This window comes from Tetrao urogallus (genome assembly GCF_951394365.1).
Source record: "Tetrao urogallus genome assembly, chromosome: Z".
NCBI lineage: Eukaryota > Metazoa > Chordata > Aves > Galliformes > Phasianidae > Tetrao > Tetrao urogallus.
In genome coordinates, this window is record NC_136816.1 from 54,105,196 (window position 1) to 54,125,336 (window position 20,141).

The 20,141-nt window shown below is 37.9% G+C and overlaps 1 protein-coding gene across 1 annotated transcript in view; it reads right to left on the bottom strand.

The window, feature by feature from the left end:
- The window catches only part of MAST4 (microtubule associated serine/threonine kinase family member 4), a gene marked incomplete at both ends in the record, with an annotated part of 287,804 nt that overhangs the window by 197,755 nt on the left and 69,908 nt on the right, over positions 1-20,141 (bottom strand). Inside the window, one exon of the mRNA XM_079548763.1 lies at positions 10,665-10,786. Coding sequence (XP_079404889.1) covers positions 10,665-10,786 — 122 coding nt within the window. The remainder of the gene's footprint in view (positions 1-10,664; positions 10,787-20,141) is intronic.

Genomic DNA, 20,141 nt, shown 5'->3' on the forward strand with positions numbered 1-20,141 from the left:
AATCTTTCAGAGCTGACTCTCCAAAGCCTTCCAGAACCTGTGGCAGCATAGCTTCCTATCCACTACCAATGAAATGTGAATCAAATTCCAGCAACGTCCCTGACTGTCTCCCTGAGGTGGATCCTACTTTGATTATTTCTTCTGAAGACACACTGTAGGTCTCAAAAGTTTTCAGACACACAAAAACTATATTTTGAAGCATATTGAAGTTACTTTTAAAGATAGATTAAAGCACAAACTGTCAGTGGAAGATGACATTACACTTCTACAAAGAACCCCAAGGTTATCTTTCTGAATGGTCATAATAGAAGTGGAATCATCTTAAATCCCACACCATAATAATTCTCCTACTTTGCATATCAGTAAAAAACAAACAAACAAACAAAAAAACGCCATAGTACAGAGATCACATTTCTGTTTTGTAGTATTCTAAAAATAGCTTTCAGTTCCTACAGGAATTCACCTACTATGTTTTACAATGTATTTCAGAGATGAAAAGGACACCCTGTACAGAAAAACTACATCTGTCTACATCACCCAAAAATTCAAAAAAATTATACTGAAAAAAGAACACCACAATGCTCTCCAAGGAAGCAGCGTACACTCACTCAAAACTCAGAGAAGAAATGTTCTGAAGTTTTTGTCCTCTGAAATATGAGAGGTTTTGGTTTTGCTGATCATTTATTAAAAAAATATACATTAGTCATCTTACTAAAAGGTAGCATTTAAATTAGAATGCTGCCAAAGAGCTTAGGCTTAACATTCAATCTAGCAAACAGGAAGCATGAAAGCCAAAGCTACGTATGATACCGGGAGCTGGAAGATGTGCATTTGCAATGGAGTGAAAACTGCTGTGCAGGTGAATCAAAAAGATAACCTTTTAAGAACTTGAAAAAGAACAACACCCAGCCACCTTACAGCAATCAGAAACTTACAGCATCACTACCTCCTGTCACATTCCCAGAGAGTTTTCTTCAGTGTAATGCTGCAGACTTCCAGTAATGTTTTATTGTTTCCTGAGGAAAAAAGCCTATGACAACACACTATCTATCTGTCTGACTCTTGTTCCTTCAGCTTCCAAAAGTTGCTCTCTGAAGTGTTATTGAAATTGATGACTGCACTGGAAGTGAGATACCCCATCAAAACTGGCAGGCAAGACTGATCACACTTAAGCTGTCACTGAGATAAGGGCAATCACAATGCACTTGAAGGAGCTCAACCATTTCAAGGCAGGGAAAAGACCCGCTGACCACCATGCAGCTCAGCACTAAGCACTGCAAGGACTTCCCCTTGCACAGCCATAGGAAGCCTTGCTCATTTTGCTGTTAACAGGAAGGATTATTTCAACTAAGATATTCAATCTGCAAGAAAACACAGGCCAGCTTTATCCCAGATGATCTCAGCATGGTAATAAAAATCCAACACTTGGTTTTCATGATTTATTTTCTAAGATCTCATTTACCGTAAAAGCTGTGAAACTGTATCACGTGAACTTGAAGAGAACAGAGAAAGCAATTCTCCCATTTTACAGAGTTAGGAACTTAAGGTGCCCTTGTTCAAAATTAAGATATTAATTATTGATTAATGAATTATCAGAATATTATTGAAATGCACTGCATTCCAGACAAGCTAATTAATTCTAAAAGAATCAATACTCATGATGATGTAATTTACTACTAGCAAAGTATAATAATTCATCCAGAATTCTATGCATTCTAAACAATATGTATTTCAATATTAAAGTGTCATAGTTACAGTATTTCATTCACATAGCTTTACTGCTACAAATCTGTGCATATCATACCAGAATGAAGTGCAAATTCAAACAAGTCTCATGTTTGCTCTATGTTGCTCTAATTCTGGTATTCTTCATGTCAGACAGTGACAGTTTCCATAAGAACGAAGACTAAGCATCTCTTCATATATTAACCATATGCTACTCACCTCTCATCATTATATACTCAATTTTAGCACAGAAAATACATAGTACGTAGTAATGTATTCAATATATTCAAGAAGTTTTAGCTACCTAAATTAGTTCAATTTTCCCACATTCATCTTAGATCACAAGATTTACTCCTCTAGAAGTCATTAAACACAATGTGACCTTTCACTACTAAATCAGAATTTTTCTCCAGCATCAAGTATGTCAACTAGAAAGCTGAGAGGCATTCCAATAATCTACTGTGTAATTCACAAGGACACCCTTTTCAGTACGCAGACTGTTAATAACAAACTCATCAAAAGCTAAGAAATCATTTTAGAACTAGATCTACTGGAGAGAGTTTGTATTTTCTATTTTAAGCAACAAAATTCTCTGCAACTGCAGCACCACAGTAAATGTAGAAATGATTCATCTCCAGCTCTCCTTTCCTCACAGTCTCTCGTGCCATTTACATCTCCATACATCTGCCTTGAGTCCCTCCAATGAACTTGAAAACGATGGAACAAATGCTTCACATGAAAGGAACCTTTTCAGAGATTGACAGGATACCCAGTATCCCTCAGGAATGAAGACAGACACTGCACCCCTCAGATTTTTTTAAGGTACCACTTCCTATGAGTCTCCAGCTGAAGCCTTGAGAAGGTACTGCTGCCTGACAACAAAATCACAATCAGTTTGTATTTTACTACACCCACTTCTAGTACACAACTTTTGGATTTCAGAAGTAAAGGTCTTCAGCCAATACAACTGCATGGATCTGCAGTGCCATTCAGTTTGCCTTCCCCTTCACCACCACACACCATGTCTGTTACGTTGCACAGAAACAATTCAGTCATGCCAGGCTGGCTTGCTGTGCACCCATGAGAGCACTCCAGCTACTCAGTCTAGCAGTGCACTAAGAGAGATGTTACTGTCCTTCTGAGCCACTGTGCATTACTCAGAAAACACATATGAATAGGGATACCTTCAGGACTCCTAGACTGATGAATTTAAAGTTGAAAGCCACAGGTCAGTACAGGGGTACAGAAAACTGTTACACAAAGTAGAACACAAAGTAGAAGCTGGTTTTAGTAGTTTCTTAAAAAATAATATTGCTTCCCTGATTGTATTTTAAGGTTTGTTCTTAGTAACAATCTTAACTACACACCTAACAGCAGCCATACTAAAAGGATATGCAATACACAGGTACACACTGGGTTTTCGTGCCACCTGCTGGACGAAATCCTATCTGCATCAATCCACTTCTGCTACAGACATCCAGCAGGTTTAGAAAAACATGGCAGTCATAAATATCACAGAAGAAAAATAATCATAACAGAAGCAAACTTGTTTCTAAAGTAACAACTGTTGTAAGTAATCAACCTTCCTTTCAATAACACAACACAGGAAAACACAGGTTACAACTGATATTTCAGCTTTAATGACTTCACTTTTTGCATCAAATACTGTATTCCTTAGTATGGCAAAGTGCAATGAGTCACCAAAACAGCCAATCTAAGAGTTCTAGCAAATCACTGAGCCTGCTGATTTTCCAAACCATAATTTATTTGTGAAACCACAGACACATTTGAATACAGTCTTATTTCTCTCATGGACCTCTTTTCAACAGGAACTAAAGAATTACATGCATACAAAAGTGCTTCTCCTTCAAAAAAATTAAAAAACTACTTGTCTCTGTATTCCCTCATCAAACGTTGAACAGCAAACACATAGCATTTGTATCATTTTAGGTCACAGAGTCTGCAGGTCTGCCTATCTAATCTTTTCAATCTTCAAGGACAAAATATAAAAAAAGAAGCCTCTGAGTTGATCTCACAATAGTGGCATTTTCTAACAGTCAGTTCAACAGATCATTTTAGATTCAGAACCCTATAAGAGAAGCAAAGACTTAAAAGAAATTCACATGGCAAGACAATAGCAATAGCAATTACTCCCTGAATAATCCCTCCTAGATATTTGGAAGTTTGTACGTGAAGACAGTAAGAATAGACCTGCATTTCAAACACAACTATTAACCTTGGGAAGGATTTAAGTTATTATTCATTTTTAAATCACTCTGAACAATTATGCACCTAGCCTTTTCATTTCTTTTTCTTTTTCTTAAACACCCCATTTTGCTTCTTAATTCTTCCAATAATTCAATATTTCATCAAAGACATAATGGTAGTAATGTGCTTTCACTTACAGATGTTTAATTCTTCTTAATGAATTCTGCCTTTCCTTACCCTCTAAAATTCAACACTTCTCACTCACTGCATGGTCATTTTTCTTCACAAAAGCAATCTCCTTCATTAGAGAATAGTAATTAAATGTTTTAACATTCAACTTAATTCAAAAGGTAAGCACTTTGCAAAAGTCTGACTCCCACCGGCCTAGGATCCATTACAAAGCAGGCAAGCCAAGGAAGTTTTTAGCCAAAAGGAATGCTCTGTAGTTTTACCTTATCACTAGATCTACTAAATTACTAGTTTTAATTTGTATCATGTACAGGAGAGTGTGTATAAACAGTGTACCAAAACACATGTATTCACAGTTGTTGGATTATAGGAAAGAATCATCACGCTAGGGATGTTTGCCTGCATCTGCTTTCCTGGCCAAATAATTACAAATGCACTCAAATTCATCTCTGCTCCAGTTGTAAATTAGCTATCTGTTAACTTCAGCTGTCTCTCTTTCCTCCCTTATTTACAGCAAAGAATCTTCTAATTCAACATTGTTTCTTACTACCAACTCTCACCCATTTTTTTAAAAGATAACCTAACACAAAATGAGGAAACCATGATCAGTCCTTACTTGCACTCTTAGCTATATGTTGTTGTGAAGTTTTTCTATTCGCTACAAAGCCAATTATCATTTCTGAACTTAACCGACCACATCCTATTTTCCACTGCACCACATAATTGCAGACATTCAGCAGTGATCAAGAGGTTAAATGCATTCATGAGAGCAGCAGTTAACCAATCCCTGTTGCTTATTACATTGTTTACTCAAATGACACTAAGTCAATTTTGTGCTATTCTAGGTTCCTTCATTTCCGCAATACAACAGAAGAAAAATCTTAATGGATGCAATGCTCTTAGTACTGCTACACTAAAAAAAAACATGGTCCATCTGAATACAGGCACACAAATTACCATGGTGTACCAGGACATACTGTGCTCAGAGGGGAAAAAACAAACAAATAAGAAAAAAAAAACAACAAGCAGAACATTTCCTAGCATTACTGAGATGAAAACAGTTGTCTCTAAAATCATAGCCCACTGTGACTGTACAAAGAGTGGAACAAACACAGTGGCCGTAGAACAATTTAAGTGGCTACTGCGTCAGACTGTTTGAGGTCTTACACAAACATCAGCAGGTCCAGTAAACCAGTAGCTGCTCATCTTTCCCACAGCAAATAACCAAGTCCACATTCCTATCCACTTTCAAGAGAAAAAGTCAATTTACAGCAAGATGTCTGACTTCATGAACATTTTAAGAAGTCCAACTAAAACCAGAAATATAAATATCCAGCCGGATACACAAAGCCCAACCTGCAGCAATCAGCCCACTTACAACTTAGTAAAGCTGTATCTCCTTGTTAAGCCTAGAAACTTAGGACATGAGAAGTTGGAGTCATACTAAACGCAGCAGAAGGCTCTGCAGTATATTCTCAAGCTGAAAAATGCCTGCAGAAAAATCCTATACACCTCTGTTTGTAAGCAAAATCAGAGCAGGAACTTCCATTCCTACCAGAGTGGATGAACTGTATCTTCCCTCCCACCCCAGTGTCTGCAAGTCAGCTGTGCCTCTGTATGAGCCTCTTTGTTTTGAGAGTTATTGCCATCATCAGAACCACAGGAAAACTTCAGTCTGAAGATGAGTTACTGTTCCCACACTGTCTGCTGACATCCGCTGCTACCTTGCAATCACTCTGCAAGTACCACAGGCATAAAAACATGTTGACTGACTGAGAAGAAAACACAAATGTTACTAAATCAGTTAAAAAGCTTGCCACACTTAATTATCCCTCAATCCGAGGATACTGCTCCACAAATAAAATTGAGCACAATGATATACACCTCATCAACTTGCAAGCGAAGTTCACCATTTCAGGTCAAACTTCAAGAGAAAGCTCAGAAAGAGTTTCAGTATTTCCATTTCTGTTAACTGCAAATGCCACAGCAGAAACCCAGTTTCCTTCAGTAATAATTACTCTTGAGTAGCATCAAGAAGAAAATTCTACAATTCTCTGGTTTAAGTTTCTTGACAATATATGCCTCAATTAAAACTCAGGTACCAAATTCCTATGACTACTAAGAACAGTAGAAGAGAGGTTGTGAGTTCACATGAGAACTCTAGCTAACCTACTGCTGCTCCCACAGTCATCACAGGGAGCACACACATCTAAGGTTATCAATATCTTTCCGTTAACTTTGAGATCCTGAGTGCCAATGGAAGTGTAACCACTACCCAACACACCAAGATTTTCCTAAGTTCTTATTTCCCAGCACCTACTCTGTCATTCATTTTAAATCCAGAGCTGTAATTAGTTTTAAATTTTATCAAGCGCTTGGAGAACAGAAATCAGAACATCAACAGCAAATCTGTATACCAGCACATACTTTTCAAGCAAAAGAGAACGTATTCATGAATCAGTGTTTTAACTATTATAAGTTACTAGACAAGCAGCTACACTAGACAGTTTTTTGCTGGTTTTGGTGATGGGGACTGGGAGATAGCACTGTAACTGAATTTATTTACATCCATCCCAGTTCCAGTTACTTTTCCAGTCTCCACTCCCCATATTCTTTTTATCCTGTTTACTATCTCCTCCACTCCAGTAAAACCCCTTAAGGGCTACAAAAAGTACCATCATTGTATTCCCAGTTATCCTCTAAAAACAAGCTGAAAAACACTTTATTTCCAAAAAGGCATCCAAATATCAAATAGTGTAATTGATTACACATCTTTTTTTTTTCTTCTGGCTATATAGTTTATTGGCAAACCATCCATACTCTCATTTCTCAAGCGGTTTATCTTACCAGCATACAAGTTAATGATGTGACTTTGCTGTACTTTCCACTGTCTGTTTTTTTTCCTGTTTGTTTGTTTGTTTGTTTTGGGGGGGGGGGGGGTTGGATTTTTTTTTCTTTTCTAAGAGATAATTCTAACTCAACTGTCAGAACAAACAAGAATAAGCCTTTATTGAGAGCATTATGCTAAGGCACAGTAACAAGAACTACTTCTAGGGGCAAGGCACTATGTTTTAGCTTAATGATTTCCACTGTGGGGGTCCCACATATCAAACAAAAATCCAAAAGCATAAAGCATGCTCAGCTGACACAGTATGCTATGAAGATCATTTTAAAAGACCCAGGTTTTTCATTATCTGGCAGGAAAAAGTAGTCCCAGTGAGCCTTCGCACAGTTTGGGGAAAGTCTCCCATGAGGGAGAACGGTCATTATGCCTACAGAATAGTAGCATGGCATTCACGTGCAAAATAGGGATGCACTGCTTGTTCCTATACACATTTCATCTCTACTGGATTTCAACATTCTAATATAGTACAGAAAAGGACTAAATCTACCTTCATCTCTAATAAAGTGTCCAAACTACTTGGAGTAACATATTTCAGCTCCAGCCTAAGCTCAAATACATTCTATTAACTGGAAGCTTAGAAGCTAATGGGAGAAGAGCCATTTCCACACAAAGAGGACATGCTTGTAAGTTACATTTTCTATTGGTTAGAAGACATTTTAAACTAGGTCAGGCTTGTATAAGAGGTTATCATTTATTTACTAGTCCTACACAATGGTATTGTGTAGCTTTAGAGGTCTTCTTAGTTCCAAGAAATCTAGAACAGTTTTAGGAGGTAGTTTAACACTGGTGGTCACCACCTCTGTTTTTGAGAATGAGCAAGAATAGCATCAGAATGAATTGTGCCCATTCTAGTGAGAGAATCTAGGAAAGGAATCAAACATTTTAGAGTTCTGTCAAGCAGTTGACTCTACAAATACGTTTTTCACTGAAATGAGCAGTGAATATTTCAAATACTAAACAATGTAGACAAATAAGAGACATCTGTGTGGAACAGGACACCCTATCGACAAATTCATGCATTCATTTGTCAGCAGTCTTATGGCTCTGGATCACATCTGCTCCAGCCTTTCTCCGTGTACAAATACTCAATACATAGAAGTGTTTACAAAGATGGATGTTGAGTTTCCTCCTTTGCCACCAAATTAGGACTAACTACTGAATTAGAACTGCAATTAAGAATTTGTTAGAAGGCAAATACTGATAAAGAAATATACATATTCATGGGCAAGTTAAAGCTGAAATGAAATACACAGGGGGGAACAACTCTCTAGTCTTAAATGCTAGAGGCAACTGATGTAGAGAAATCTGGCTATAATAACTTGGCAGTTTTAGCATTTCATAGGAATAAATACTTTCCATTCTAAAAAGATTCTGTGATTAGACTCTGATGTCAAGTTGTTTTTTAAGCCAAACAAGAACATGGTATTCAGATCTATACAACAGCATAGCATTCAAACAACTTCCTCAATTCAGACTTCGTACTTCTGAAAAGTACTTACTTAATTATGTTGGGGAGATTTCAGATAAGGGATAGACTTAAGATTAGCTACTTAAGAGATTTCTATTATATCTTATTTAAGTTTCTTACAAGTGCAGTCCTTGGATTTGATTATTAACTTTTAGAATATTAAATAGCTGCTCACATACATAACCAAGCACTGAAGACCTGAATTCCTGGGCAGAAAGAGCTAAAATTTAAAGTAACCTAAATTTCAGACACAGGTTTTTGTTGCTCTCTAATAATTTTATTTTAAAACAAAATCAGCTACTCTTCAAATTCAATAGATAAAACTAAATACTAAATACCCATGCAATTAATGATTTGAAGAATTCACTACAATTCTTCAATGAAATAAAGATTCTTTTTTAAATTATGTCATTTGCTCAAGCACAATTGATACTGTCTAACCAATTAGTGTTTCTAAAGGATGTATTTTATTTGTTTTCAATCATTTATTACCTAAGCTATAATTTTGCAGCTTCTCAAAGAACAAATGTCTGCTTTGCATCTGGGGAATAAGCCACACAAAAGGGTGTTGGTGTGCTGTTTGAATACATGCAATTACTGGTAGTTACATTCTAATTAGCATAATTAGTTTTGAAACAGTTCTCATAATAACTGTCAACATTATGTCAATTTAGCTGAAGTTAATGGCATATTTAACAGAGACACACATTTTCACTATTATACTATTTAAAAGAAAGTAGGAGGCAAGGCCCTTTCAGAAGTAAAACTGCCTTCCACAGATACTGAACATTTCTTATTTTGTTACCTTTTGGTAACACTCCATATAAAAAGGTCCTTTATATAGTAACTACCCTCCAAGTTCCATAAGACCATTCTTAAAAATTCACACTCATAAAGTGACAACAAAAATCAAATACACTAAAGTACAGATGCTTGCAAATTCAGACTTAACATTGTTTTGTGTAAGTCAGCAATAACTTGGGTGTTGTTTTTCTGTCTGCCTCTTTTAGAAAAAGAGAAGAGGTAAAAAGCACGCTGAAAAGCAGCAAACACTTGTGTACTCATACTTAGGCTTAGCATAACCTCACCGCTTATTAGGGAAGGACAGCTATTTGTGAAGGCTGGTTTTATTCTTTTTCTAGCTTTCACAATACAATACATCACATCCATTCCAAAGAGCCAGAGATAATAAGCAGCAGCATCAAGTACGAATCATAATTATATCCGTAAGTGCTGATTTGTTGTTCTTGAAACATTATTTCAGGTAGCTTTGTGGATAAACCAGCCATGTACATATCAGTATAATCCTAAAAATCAGCACAATGGTACCTGTGTAGCATCGTCTGCTCATAGTCATCTTTGACCCACAAGTTTTCCTTATGGAAAAAAAAAAAAAAAAAAGTTTCTCCTCTCAAGTAGATATGAAAAAGCAAAGTTTTCATAATCAGCCAAAGGGCAGATGAGAGCAATTATTAATAACATACTTTTGCTTTCTTGTACAACACAAAATACGTTCACTAGAGTGAACTAGAGTTCGAAGAAAAACACGGGTTAAGTACGGTGTGTTGCACTGAATTTTAACACTTTTTAAGATCTTAAGCAGAAGCACGAAGAGGACAATTGACACTTGAACACAAAAAGTCTGAAGTTCAAATGTAGGAGGTATATCTTCCCCTTTCTCCCCCCTTATTATTTTATCCAAAAGGCTTAATTAAGTTCATGCTTCATATTATCACTTTCTCCTGAGGACATAGTCCTGCAGAAAGCAGAAACAAATAAACTGGTGGAAAAGAATGCCCAGGAGAAGGGACAGTTACCATCTATTGTCATCTAAAAAAGCATGCCTTCTTTCTATTTTTAAGGGAAGAAACCATTTAAATGCAAATAGCTATATAATAGTTGCATTAAATGCAACTAGATTTTATGCTAAATCCAGCAAAGCAGTTCAGTTTCTGCTATTATAAACATTGTTTAGCCACACTCAACATACTAAGCAGTGCTATACGCAGGAATGCATTAGTTAATGGAAAGATTCAGTTTAAGGAAAAGAGGTTAACCTGGACATAAACTCCGGTTGGATCGGCATCCCCTCGCAGATTCTGACATTACAGAGATGCAAGAAATATTTTTTTGTTTGTAAGCTCATAGCTTTAAAAAAAAATTACTCACCGAACTAACAGTAAGTGAAGGTGCTGACTGCCCAAGTGCTTGGCAGCGCATGCGAACAAGATTGGTGGTTTCTGCAGGTTGCCATAGCTGATGTCCATTTGCATTGGGAAGCAAATACTTGCCTGTCAAGTTAAGAGAGAGTGTGTTAAAACATTAGATGTTGCAAATGAGGCAACGTAATAGGCAGTCTACTATAAGATAAAGTTCTTAGCTGTATTTCCACAGGCATTCACCATTTTCAAACATTTGTTCTATCACTAGTCATGACCACAGGCAATTTCATCAAAGCGGATTCAGTACTCACCTGCCACCCCTCAATGATGCTCTTCCACATGCTAAACTTTTCTTATGCAAATACTTTTTTTTCCCAACATTTTCATAATCAATTTTTTCCAACTTTGAAACGTGATCAATGAAACAACAGATACAAACACTCAGAATGGTGGGACTGAACCAAACAGATCTGAATTCTGAATGCTAGCCACAATTAAAAGAAAATAATAATACATATATTTCTAAAGGTTGTCCTTTTTAATTATTGCTATTAATCCAAAGCTTGATTCAACTCATTTCATACTTTTGTTTTGAAGAGCTATGATAAGCCATGATCCTCTAAGGCTAACATGAGAACAGTTGAAGTTTCATCTCTTCTGCTCAACTGCGGTAACTGATTAGGTTACATCAAAAATTCTACACAGATGGATTCCCTTGTCTTTGAAGACTACTCTCAATACTTTAAAAGGCTGAATTATTACAGGCATTTTGTTGTGCGAATCACACCTTTTCAGAAGATGGCATCATTATCGGGAAAGAAGGGGAATGTCAACAATCACTGCTGCCTCTTCCAGAGTAAGGCAACAGAAGGAAATGGGAAGCTGTTCCAAAAATGATAATGTTATTTCATGCAAAAATGACTGAACTATGAAACTCTTTGTCAAATGATTAAGATCTTAAGAAGGGTTAATGAAGGGCTAGGAGAATATGCCCTACTGAGGGAGAGACTGAAGGAACTGGGGCTGTTCAGTCTGGGGAAGAGGAGGCTGAGGGCAGACCTTACTGCTCTCTTCCAGTATCTGAAAGTTGTATACAGCAAGAGTGGGGATGGTCTCTTCTCACTGGTAACAGGTGACAGGATGGGAGGAAATGACCTCAAGTTGTATCAGGGTAAGTTTAGATTGGGTATCAGGAAACACTTCTTCACAGAAAGGGTTGTTAAGCACTGGAATAGGCTCCCCAGGGAGGTGGGTGAGTCACCATCTTGGATGTGTTCAAAAACCAGTTGGATGTGGTGCTCAGGGACATGCCTTAGTGGAGGGTTGTTAGGGTTAGGGTAGTATGGTTAGGTTGTGGTTGGACACAATGATCATTAACGTTTTTTCCAACCTGAGTGATTCTGTAGCATCAAAACTTTTGCATTTTCGAGGAGAGACTGCAGAAGCTCACAGAAAAGAGAACTCTTGGAGTTATTAAGTAGGAAGAAACTATTTCTGGAAGCCTCTGAGTAGCAAAGAAGCAGCAGAGAATATTCGAATGAGAGAATATTTAGTGGAGAATATTAAGAGGTCAAGCATGTAATAATGCCTTTCCTTTTTGCTTATTTTCACACTCTGCCACAAAACAGAATAACAGACTACAGAGGATGATCTTAGCCGACATGTCAATGTTTAAATCTTCAGTCTCAGAATTGCAGGGATTGGAAGGGACCTCCAGAGATCACGGGATCCAGTCATCTCTGAAAACCATGTAGAAGTGGGACAATCACACTACTCAAGCAACTGACTCATGAAACCATCAAGTTGATGCAAAGAGACAATTCAAAAGACTTTCTCTTTTTTTCCCAATCAAGTCTATGTTCAAAAATAAGATGTAAGATTTTGACTGAACATGTGATTAAAAATCATATTCAAAAAATCACATATACTAACTAAGCACCTGTTTCCTGAAATGCTAATATTGCCACATTAGTCCATTAGTCACTGCACCCTCAAAAAACAACTGAGAACAGAGAACTAACCATGTCATAGGATTTGTGCTCTGGTAAGAAGCCTCTGTTTTGCCTGAAAATCAAGATCTTTAGTTTTATAACATTACTTCTAAACAGCAGATCCACAAAGTTGTTGAGTCCTCTGCAAAGAGTTTTCTGGAAGTAGAGAGTCACCAAGAAACAAAACGAGATAGTCTTTTTACACTGGTAAAGTGGAACCTGTACATACCGTTCACCCAACTTGCTAACAGCTTGCCCAACACAAGTAGAAAAATGTAGATAAAGATGCAGTGTTATGTCCAAGTATGCAATTCTCCAGGATTCCAGGCTTTTTTTTTTTCACATGTCCTTACTCATCCTCAACTTAAGGGCTGCCACAAAAAGCTGCAGTCATTGATTCAACATCCATGTCTTTGGCATTCCACTGATGACACAACTGGAATGTGCCAGTGCCATATACATACAGCTATAACTCCCATCCATTACTTCATATGGTTAATTGCTTCTCCCACAGCAGGGGGTGGGATTGAAAAAGGTGGGAATAAAGTGAAAAAAACTAAGTTATTCATATTTTGCATTTAAATAGGTATGTTTTATTTCTTTAATGCTTTCCACAACGAAAGAGGTCTATGCATCTTCTTTACTTTTTGACACCTCTCCCCATTGCCAATGTGAGGATGAGGTTCTCAAGCGAAAGCTAGACACTCCTATTGTCAAGTACCAGATTACAAATATCTCTCAGATAAAAACACTGGAAAGAAACGGCAAGAATGCTTCACAAATCTCATCAAAGTCAAACATAACCACAAACAAGATATATTACCATTGATGGTAACATCTGTAAAATGCTTTGGCAATATCCATTTTGTCAAGCAGACATACATTACACAAATTTCTTACAAACTCCTTATTAACTGTTAGAAGCAAAGGGGAAAATTAATTTGCAAATTGATCACTGTAGCATACTCCTGGTGTACTGCATCATCACAGGAATCAGCACTTAAAAGCTACAGGCTTTTCCTCTGATCTGAAGAACAAAGGAGAACACACGCAAGAAATCTGCTTTAATGACAAAGTTTGTTCTAGAACTGGGTACAGCAGTACTCTTTATCTAACCGCGGCACTTTAAAAGTGTGAATTTTAAACTACTCGCGAAATTCACTGTCAGACACTAGACCTTTCCCAGACTGCACTAATTTTCATTTCAGGTGAATCCCACTGGGCTCCCAAACAAAAATTGAAGGCAATTACTTGGATTTTGTTCACAAAGTATTCCAGCTTTGTTTCAGCTTGGATCCCTAAAGGGCAAGGGTTTAACAAGTCAGAGAAGCCTGGAAGCAGAAGGGTATATAAGAAATAAGAGCATTATTAATGTTTGCACTTCCTGTTTTAAATGGGAGCCAGATCCAAAACAGTGAGCTATTAGCACAACTCCCATTTGCGTTAGCCACTCAGCAAAGTGAAGCATTCTGCACTTTGTTGTGTGCAAGGCTACACTGACAAGGAACACCTCAACAGTCGCCTTTATCCTTTGTCCCTTAAAACATCTGTATTTTGTCCAGTTTTTATCTTTCTGAAACACATGAAAGAAAAAATATGATATTTTAACAGAGAAGATGGAGAAGAGCCAAGCCTAATGTTTACAGCAACAAAATGTTGTACAAGAAGGCTGACAAGAAAGCAAAGCAGATTAACCTCTACATCACAGCCAGTGTCTGCAGTGTAAGAATTCACTTCATATTCCATTACTGAATTCAAATGGGTGACCTCTAGAAATATTTTAAATAACACTCAAGTGCCCATGGAGGTGCTAATTAAACACTCAAACTGATCAGAATCACCAATGAAAGCATGAGCACGTGTGATGCTGCGATGCTGTTATGATCGCTCCTCCCATCCTCATCCCCAGTCAGAAGCCTCAAGGGCACAACAGACTTCCAGAAGAACAGAAATCAGGGCAAGTGTAGCAGACTGTCTAGAACTCTAGTTCATCTTTACAGTGTACATCCACAGATGCTTCTAAACACAGAAACAGCAGGTAGTAAATGCACCCCCTATATAAGTAAAATTGGAATGGACTGTGGATAACAAAAAAAAAAAAAAAAAAAAAGGTAATGGCTCATCTGAGAATAGCTTTAAACTTTCTACAGAGAGAGTCAAGAACAGCAGCAGTTACCAACAGGAAATCCAAATAAAAAAAAATATCCTGAACATGACAGCTCTACTTTTAATGCTATGCTTCTTAAAATAAGAAAAACTGGAAATGGTTTAAATGAACGCAATGCGTTTTCTCATTTTCAAAAATAAATGGAACACCAATATTTCTTAAGGAAAACTATTTCTTTCAAAACTCAGTCCACTCTTCAAGGGTCAAGAACTCTGCCTCATTCAGGCCACTGTACAATAAACAGCCCCTGCTGTGAATTAACCAGCAACTCTCCCTGGATTCCTCCACATTAAAGAAACTTCATGTCACCTGAATTTTTGAACTATTCAAAAATTCAATATGGCCTTCTCCTGTCCTCATATTACTCCTACACTTCTTCCCACTATAGTTTCATTAACAACTGTATGCCTTTTTCTCCTTTTACATTTCAGCTGTGTTAATAACCCTTGAATTTACACACAGCCACACTTTCCTCATCATTAAGTGACTGTAGTATCAGTATTACACATAAAACTCGAGCCAAAATGCATTATTGATTTTCACACTACATTCATTTCTGCCTTCAAGTGCAAAGCTCCAAGCAGCTTTCCTTTGTGAAAGAAGTGACTTGTGTGCAACCTCAAGTCCAGCTCACCTCTTCCATCGTAATTCAGCATTTTGACACACACACAGCTGAGAAACAGCACCAGAGGCCAGCATAATCTCCATGTAACAGCAGACTACTGCCACACAGGTTGTAATTTTATCATTACTTTCATCAGTTATTGGTACAGATGAGTCATCTACTAATATAGGTTCACCTACTGCTATCCAATTCAATCCCAAAATGGCCTTTGACTTCCTGCCATGTCTTCTGCAATAGCTTCGCTGGCCTCTCTGCTATCCTTTCCAAGCCCAATGTAGCTATTAAGATAGCCTGAAATCACAGTGTTTTGTTTCCAGTGTCATCTTCTACCATGTCTGAATGCAATGCTCGTTAGTCCAGCACATTTATCAAAATGCTTTTCAATGAAAGGTGACTCAAGATTACGTAATGGCAGCATTTAATGATATTACATAATCCCCATAAGACCCAGGAAATACATCACTGCAGTTCAAAGTGTCACCTTCCCCTCAAACTTCTCTGTCAAACATCTACTTTCCTATATAATGGACAGTGGAAGATGGAAAGGAAATTACTGTGAATCTTCTATTTGTCTGAAGTGAGTACATTTGTTGTAGGCTTTCCTTTTTAAGGCCAAAAGGGACTAAAACACACAAAACTAAAATATTATTCTCCTTTCTCCTTTCCTCCTCTGAAATCCATATCCTAGTAGAGTAACAGAAAACGGTTAAAAATTCATTTCCATTTTCACGTTAAGAATTACTTACGCCAAGTCTCCAGCAGTTGGGTATTTTAACAATTGCTTATGATGAATAAAATCTTCAGACAACAAATGCATTTTTGCATTAACCAAAGCAGTATACTCAGAGCAGTATTTAACATTCCAGTCGTGAGACAGTTAATCAATATGGAAGTATAAACACAAAAGAAGCATCTTGACAGCTTTTAATGGAAATAATTTCCAATGAAAATACTAAAAGCCTTTAAGCCATCCCACAGTTTCAAACAAAAAACAGGTGTGCACCTTGATGAAGTTCAGATATCTGGATATGTGCTGACAGCAACAATGGACACAATTAGCCCAAAGAGAAAGCTCTACTGCCTGACTGTAGTGTCCGACAACTTAAACCAGTAACGTGTTTCTGCAAACTAACCTATAGCCATCCTGTCACTTCTCTGGGGCAAAAGCCAGGAAATAATTGTTCTGCTTGCTTCAAGAAACTGATTGCAGATATTTATGACAGATGCATATTATTTAGGAACATCTCAGATGAGTAGATTCTTCTCCCTCGCAACTTTTGATTAAGAAAGAACTGATCCTATCTCAAGAACTGATCTCTGTAGTACAGAAGCTCACCACACATGATTCCACTTCACAGCACTCCTGGGAAACAAAGTGCAAGTGCAAGAGAAAGTACAAGAGAAAGAGGAATGAACCACACAGAAGACAAAACTGGATCCTACTGCAGACAGCTCTAGGTGATTGAAATGTGCTGAAAGAAACAGTTGGGTACTTCTGCCTCTTTCTATGCCTTTCCCTTTTCTCCTTCCCAAAATAGAAAGAGTTCACACCAGGTGTCATTGATACAGGTAAAAACACCAAAGCCAGACTCAGCCACATCAGCTTTGAGCAGCCCGAAGCACTTCACAGTACAGCCAAAACCACGTGGACACAGCCTGCATACAGCTTCCCAGGGGAAGGGAAGAGCCCTCCTACCTCAGCCGTTTACCATATGTTTATGGCACTCTGCTTTAGTATTTCAAATTTGACTGCTGTAGGCTGCCCAGCAGTAACAAATAATGCAGAAGCTATAAATTTTAGGATCTACTCTCACACCATTGAATGGGGAATCAAAGTATATAATTCCTATTAGTAGTAACTGCGAAAGTAAAAACGGTGAATAGATTTAAAACTGTAAGTTGAAAATTTCACCATTTTGCCTTATTTTACTGTAGTTGTGTCAAAAAACTTGATTTAAATACAATTTCAGATGACTACCAGCAAGCAAAAGAGTTACTGTTTTATTCATGCCTCATTTATTGCCTACTACTTCAGAAAATTTGCATGTTAAGCATATTATCAGCTGCACATGGTTAAAGTTAATAGTCAGTGCCAATTTCCTAGCCTGATGTAAGAAGTGAACTTTTTCTTTTAAGCAATCTGTCCACTAAGCATAATATCACTCAGTTAAGCCTAGAATTTCAACTGACTCCATTATCATTTCTTTTGTTACTGTACAAGGAGACTCTGTCAGAAATCCTATTAAAAGGTGACTATGTATTTTACACTTTTGATACACCACAGAATCCTCTTAAAATCTTGGTTTCACTTTCTAAAATTAGCTGAAGAAGTGATATCTGACCATATATTAAATAAATGTGGCCCATCAAAGGCAAAATTAAGACACAACAGCAACTTTAAAAATGGACACAGTTTGGACAGCAGAAACCAGTAGGATGAAGATTTAGACCTGTTTCCAGACTAAGAGAAAATGTGTCACGCTTGTAAGCAACTTCTTTCAACCCATTTCAGCAGCAGAAAGACACTCAAGATACAAAATAGAATCCTGTTCACATGTTAGTCAGTAAAAGTTCCTCTGCTAACAGATATTCCATGAAATTACATTCTTATTTTGACAAATCATTCATAACCAATTACCATCCACTAGATCAGGGATTTTAGAATCCACAGCTTATCAATGTCCTGTTCCAGTGCCTCACAAGTTTTGTAGTAAAGAATTTCCTCCTAATATCTAATTCAAATCTACTCTTGTTTAGCTTAAGCTTAAACCCCTAATCACTGCAAGCATGAAGTGAGGTGGCCCTTCCCCATACTCTAAATATGTCTAATATTACCCCTTTTTCTTTTTCAGGAGCCACACAATTCAAGAGCTGATCTCTTAAATACAAGAAATGCCTCCTCCCGTCTTCATTAGGAAATATTTATAAAGCTTTTAATTTGAAAACTCAACAAGGATTACACACAAAAACTGCCTTCCTCTCTTCTTAAGCATTCTTCAGCTGTACATCCAACTCATGTTAAAGCATCTGTCTTGGTTAAGTAAGTACAACTTCCCTTCACAATTGGTCACAGCAATTGCTTAGTGACGGTAAGAAGCTGACACTGGATAGAGCACAGAGGTGAAATGAGAACACTTAAACAAGCATGAGTAATGCTGTTTTGGTGTGGAATTATGATGCAAATAGAGTTGTGCACTAAGGAGCTGAGGTGCCAGCAGCAGTAAAGATTGCATCATCACAATGCTCAGTTTTACTTAAACAGCTTGTTACACCCAATCAATTAACTAAGTCCAGGCAAGTTCTTTCACATGTGCCTCTACAGCTGCACCACTGCAGGGACTTGAACGATCTAATTCAACAGATACTGGGGTATTTCTTAAGAGGCTGCAGCTTAAACCTCAGAAATTTACCATGCATATTCTCCTTTCTTTCCTTGTTTTATTTTTCCACAATGAAAAGTGACTGTTTAAACAAATCTCAAGCTGCTTTTATAGCAAATCCTGAGAAGGTCTAAACTCTACTTCTCCACCTTTCAAAACAGGCAACTTGCAAATTCATCTGCTAATTAGGCACTCTACTGCTGTGGTTTGCTTTGATCTCAGCAACAATCAACTTCTCATGTTCTGATGATACAAGTCCGATTAAACAGCAATCGAGGAGTTAAAGGCAAAATAATGAGACAGGAATACAATATCTCCTGTTCTCATCTGAGACTATTACATGATGCAGAATCCAGACATGTCAAAGAATATGGAAATCATCTTCCTAGGCACACAGGGAAGCAAAATCAACTGAACTACACAGGTTGACTGAAGCCTTAAACGACAAAGGTAACTGACAATGATAAATACAACCTAATGTCATCTCAAGCGCTAGTGCACCGAGAAAGATTTAAAAATACATATTTTATCAGTAGAAGACAGCCTTATAGTACATGCTTTAAAAAATAATTTTCTCACGTATGTAATCACAGAAAAGCTTGCTTCTCTCTTTCTACCAATTCCAGAAGAAGTTTAACATGTGATACAATGTGTCATGAAGTACTTAAGGCGCCCAGAGGGCTCGAGAGGAGCCCAGGGCAGGCAGCGAGACTGGATGACGAGCGCCGTGTCCCCGCCACACAGCACGCCTCCCCGCCACACAGCACGCCGCTGTGCTGGGCACAGACGCCCCTCCTCAGCCCCCACTGCGGCCCGATGGCGTCGGCCTGGCACCACAGGCCTCCTCACTGCTGCCAGCAGGAAGGGACGTCCCAAAACAACCGCCCGCCACCATCAAGAAACAGTACTTTGAAACCTACGTCTGGCCTCATGTGTGAAGGGAAGCAAGATCAGAAGGTAAGGTTTCCTAACGAAGGGGATGCCCGAGAGGGCGCCGGTACACACAGCCATCTTTGCCCCGTATCCATGGCAACAAGGTTCTCAAACAACGCCCCTGCAACTGTAGCGTCTGGGGTGAAGTCCACATAGTGACGGGGGCGCTGCTGCTCAGGCTGGGAGTCAGTAAGCAATTCTGAGACAGTAAAGATGAAATAAGGAACGCCTCATGTCCTCCAACTGGCCATTGCTGATAAAGATCAATCCCTAAAAATGCTGTCAGTAACACAGTCACATCCCAGTTATGATGAAGTGTTGTAGAGAATGGAAAGGTAGCAGTGACAACAAGGCTTCAAAGTATCCTGCATGATTTTATGACAAACTC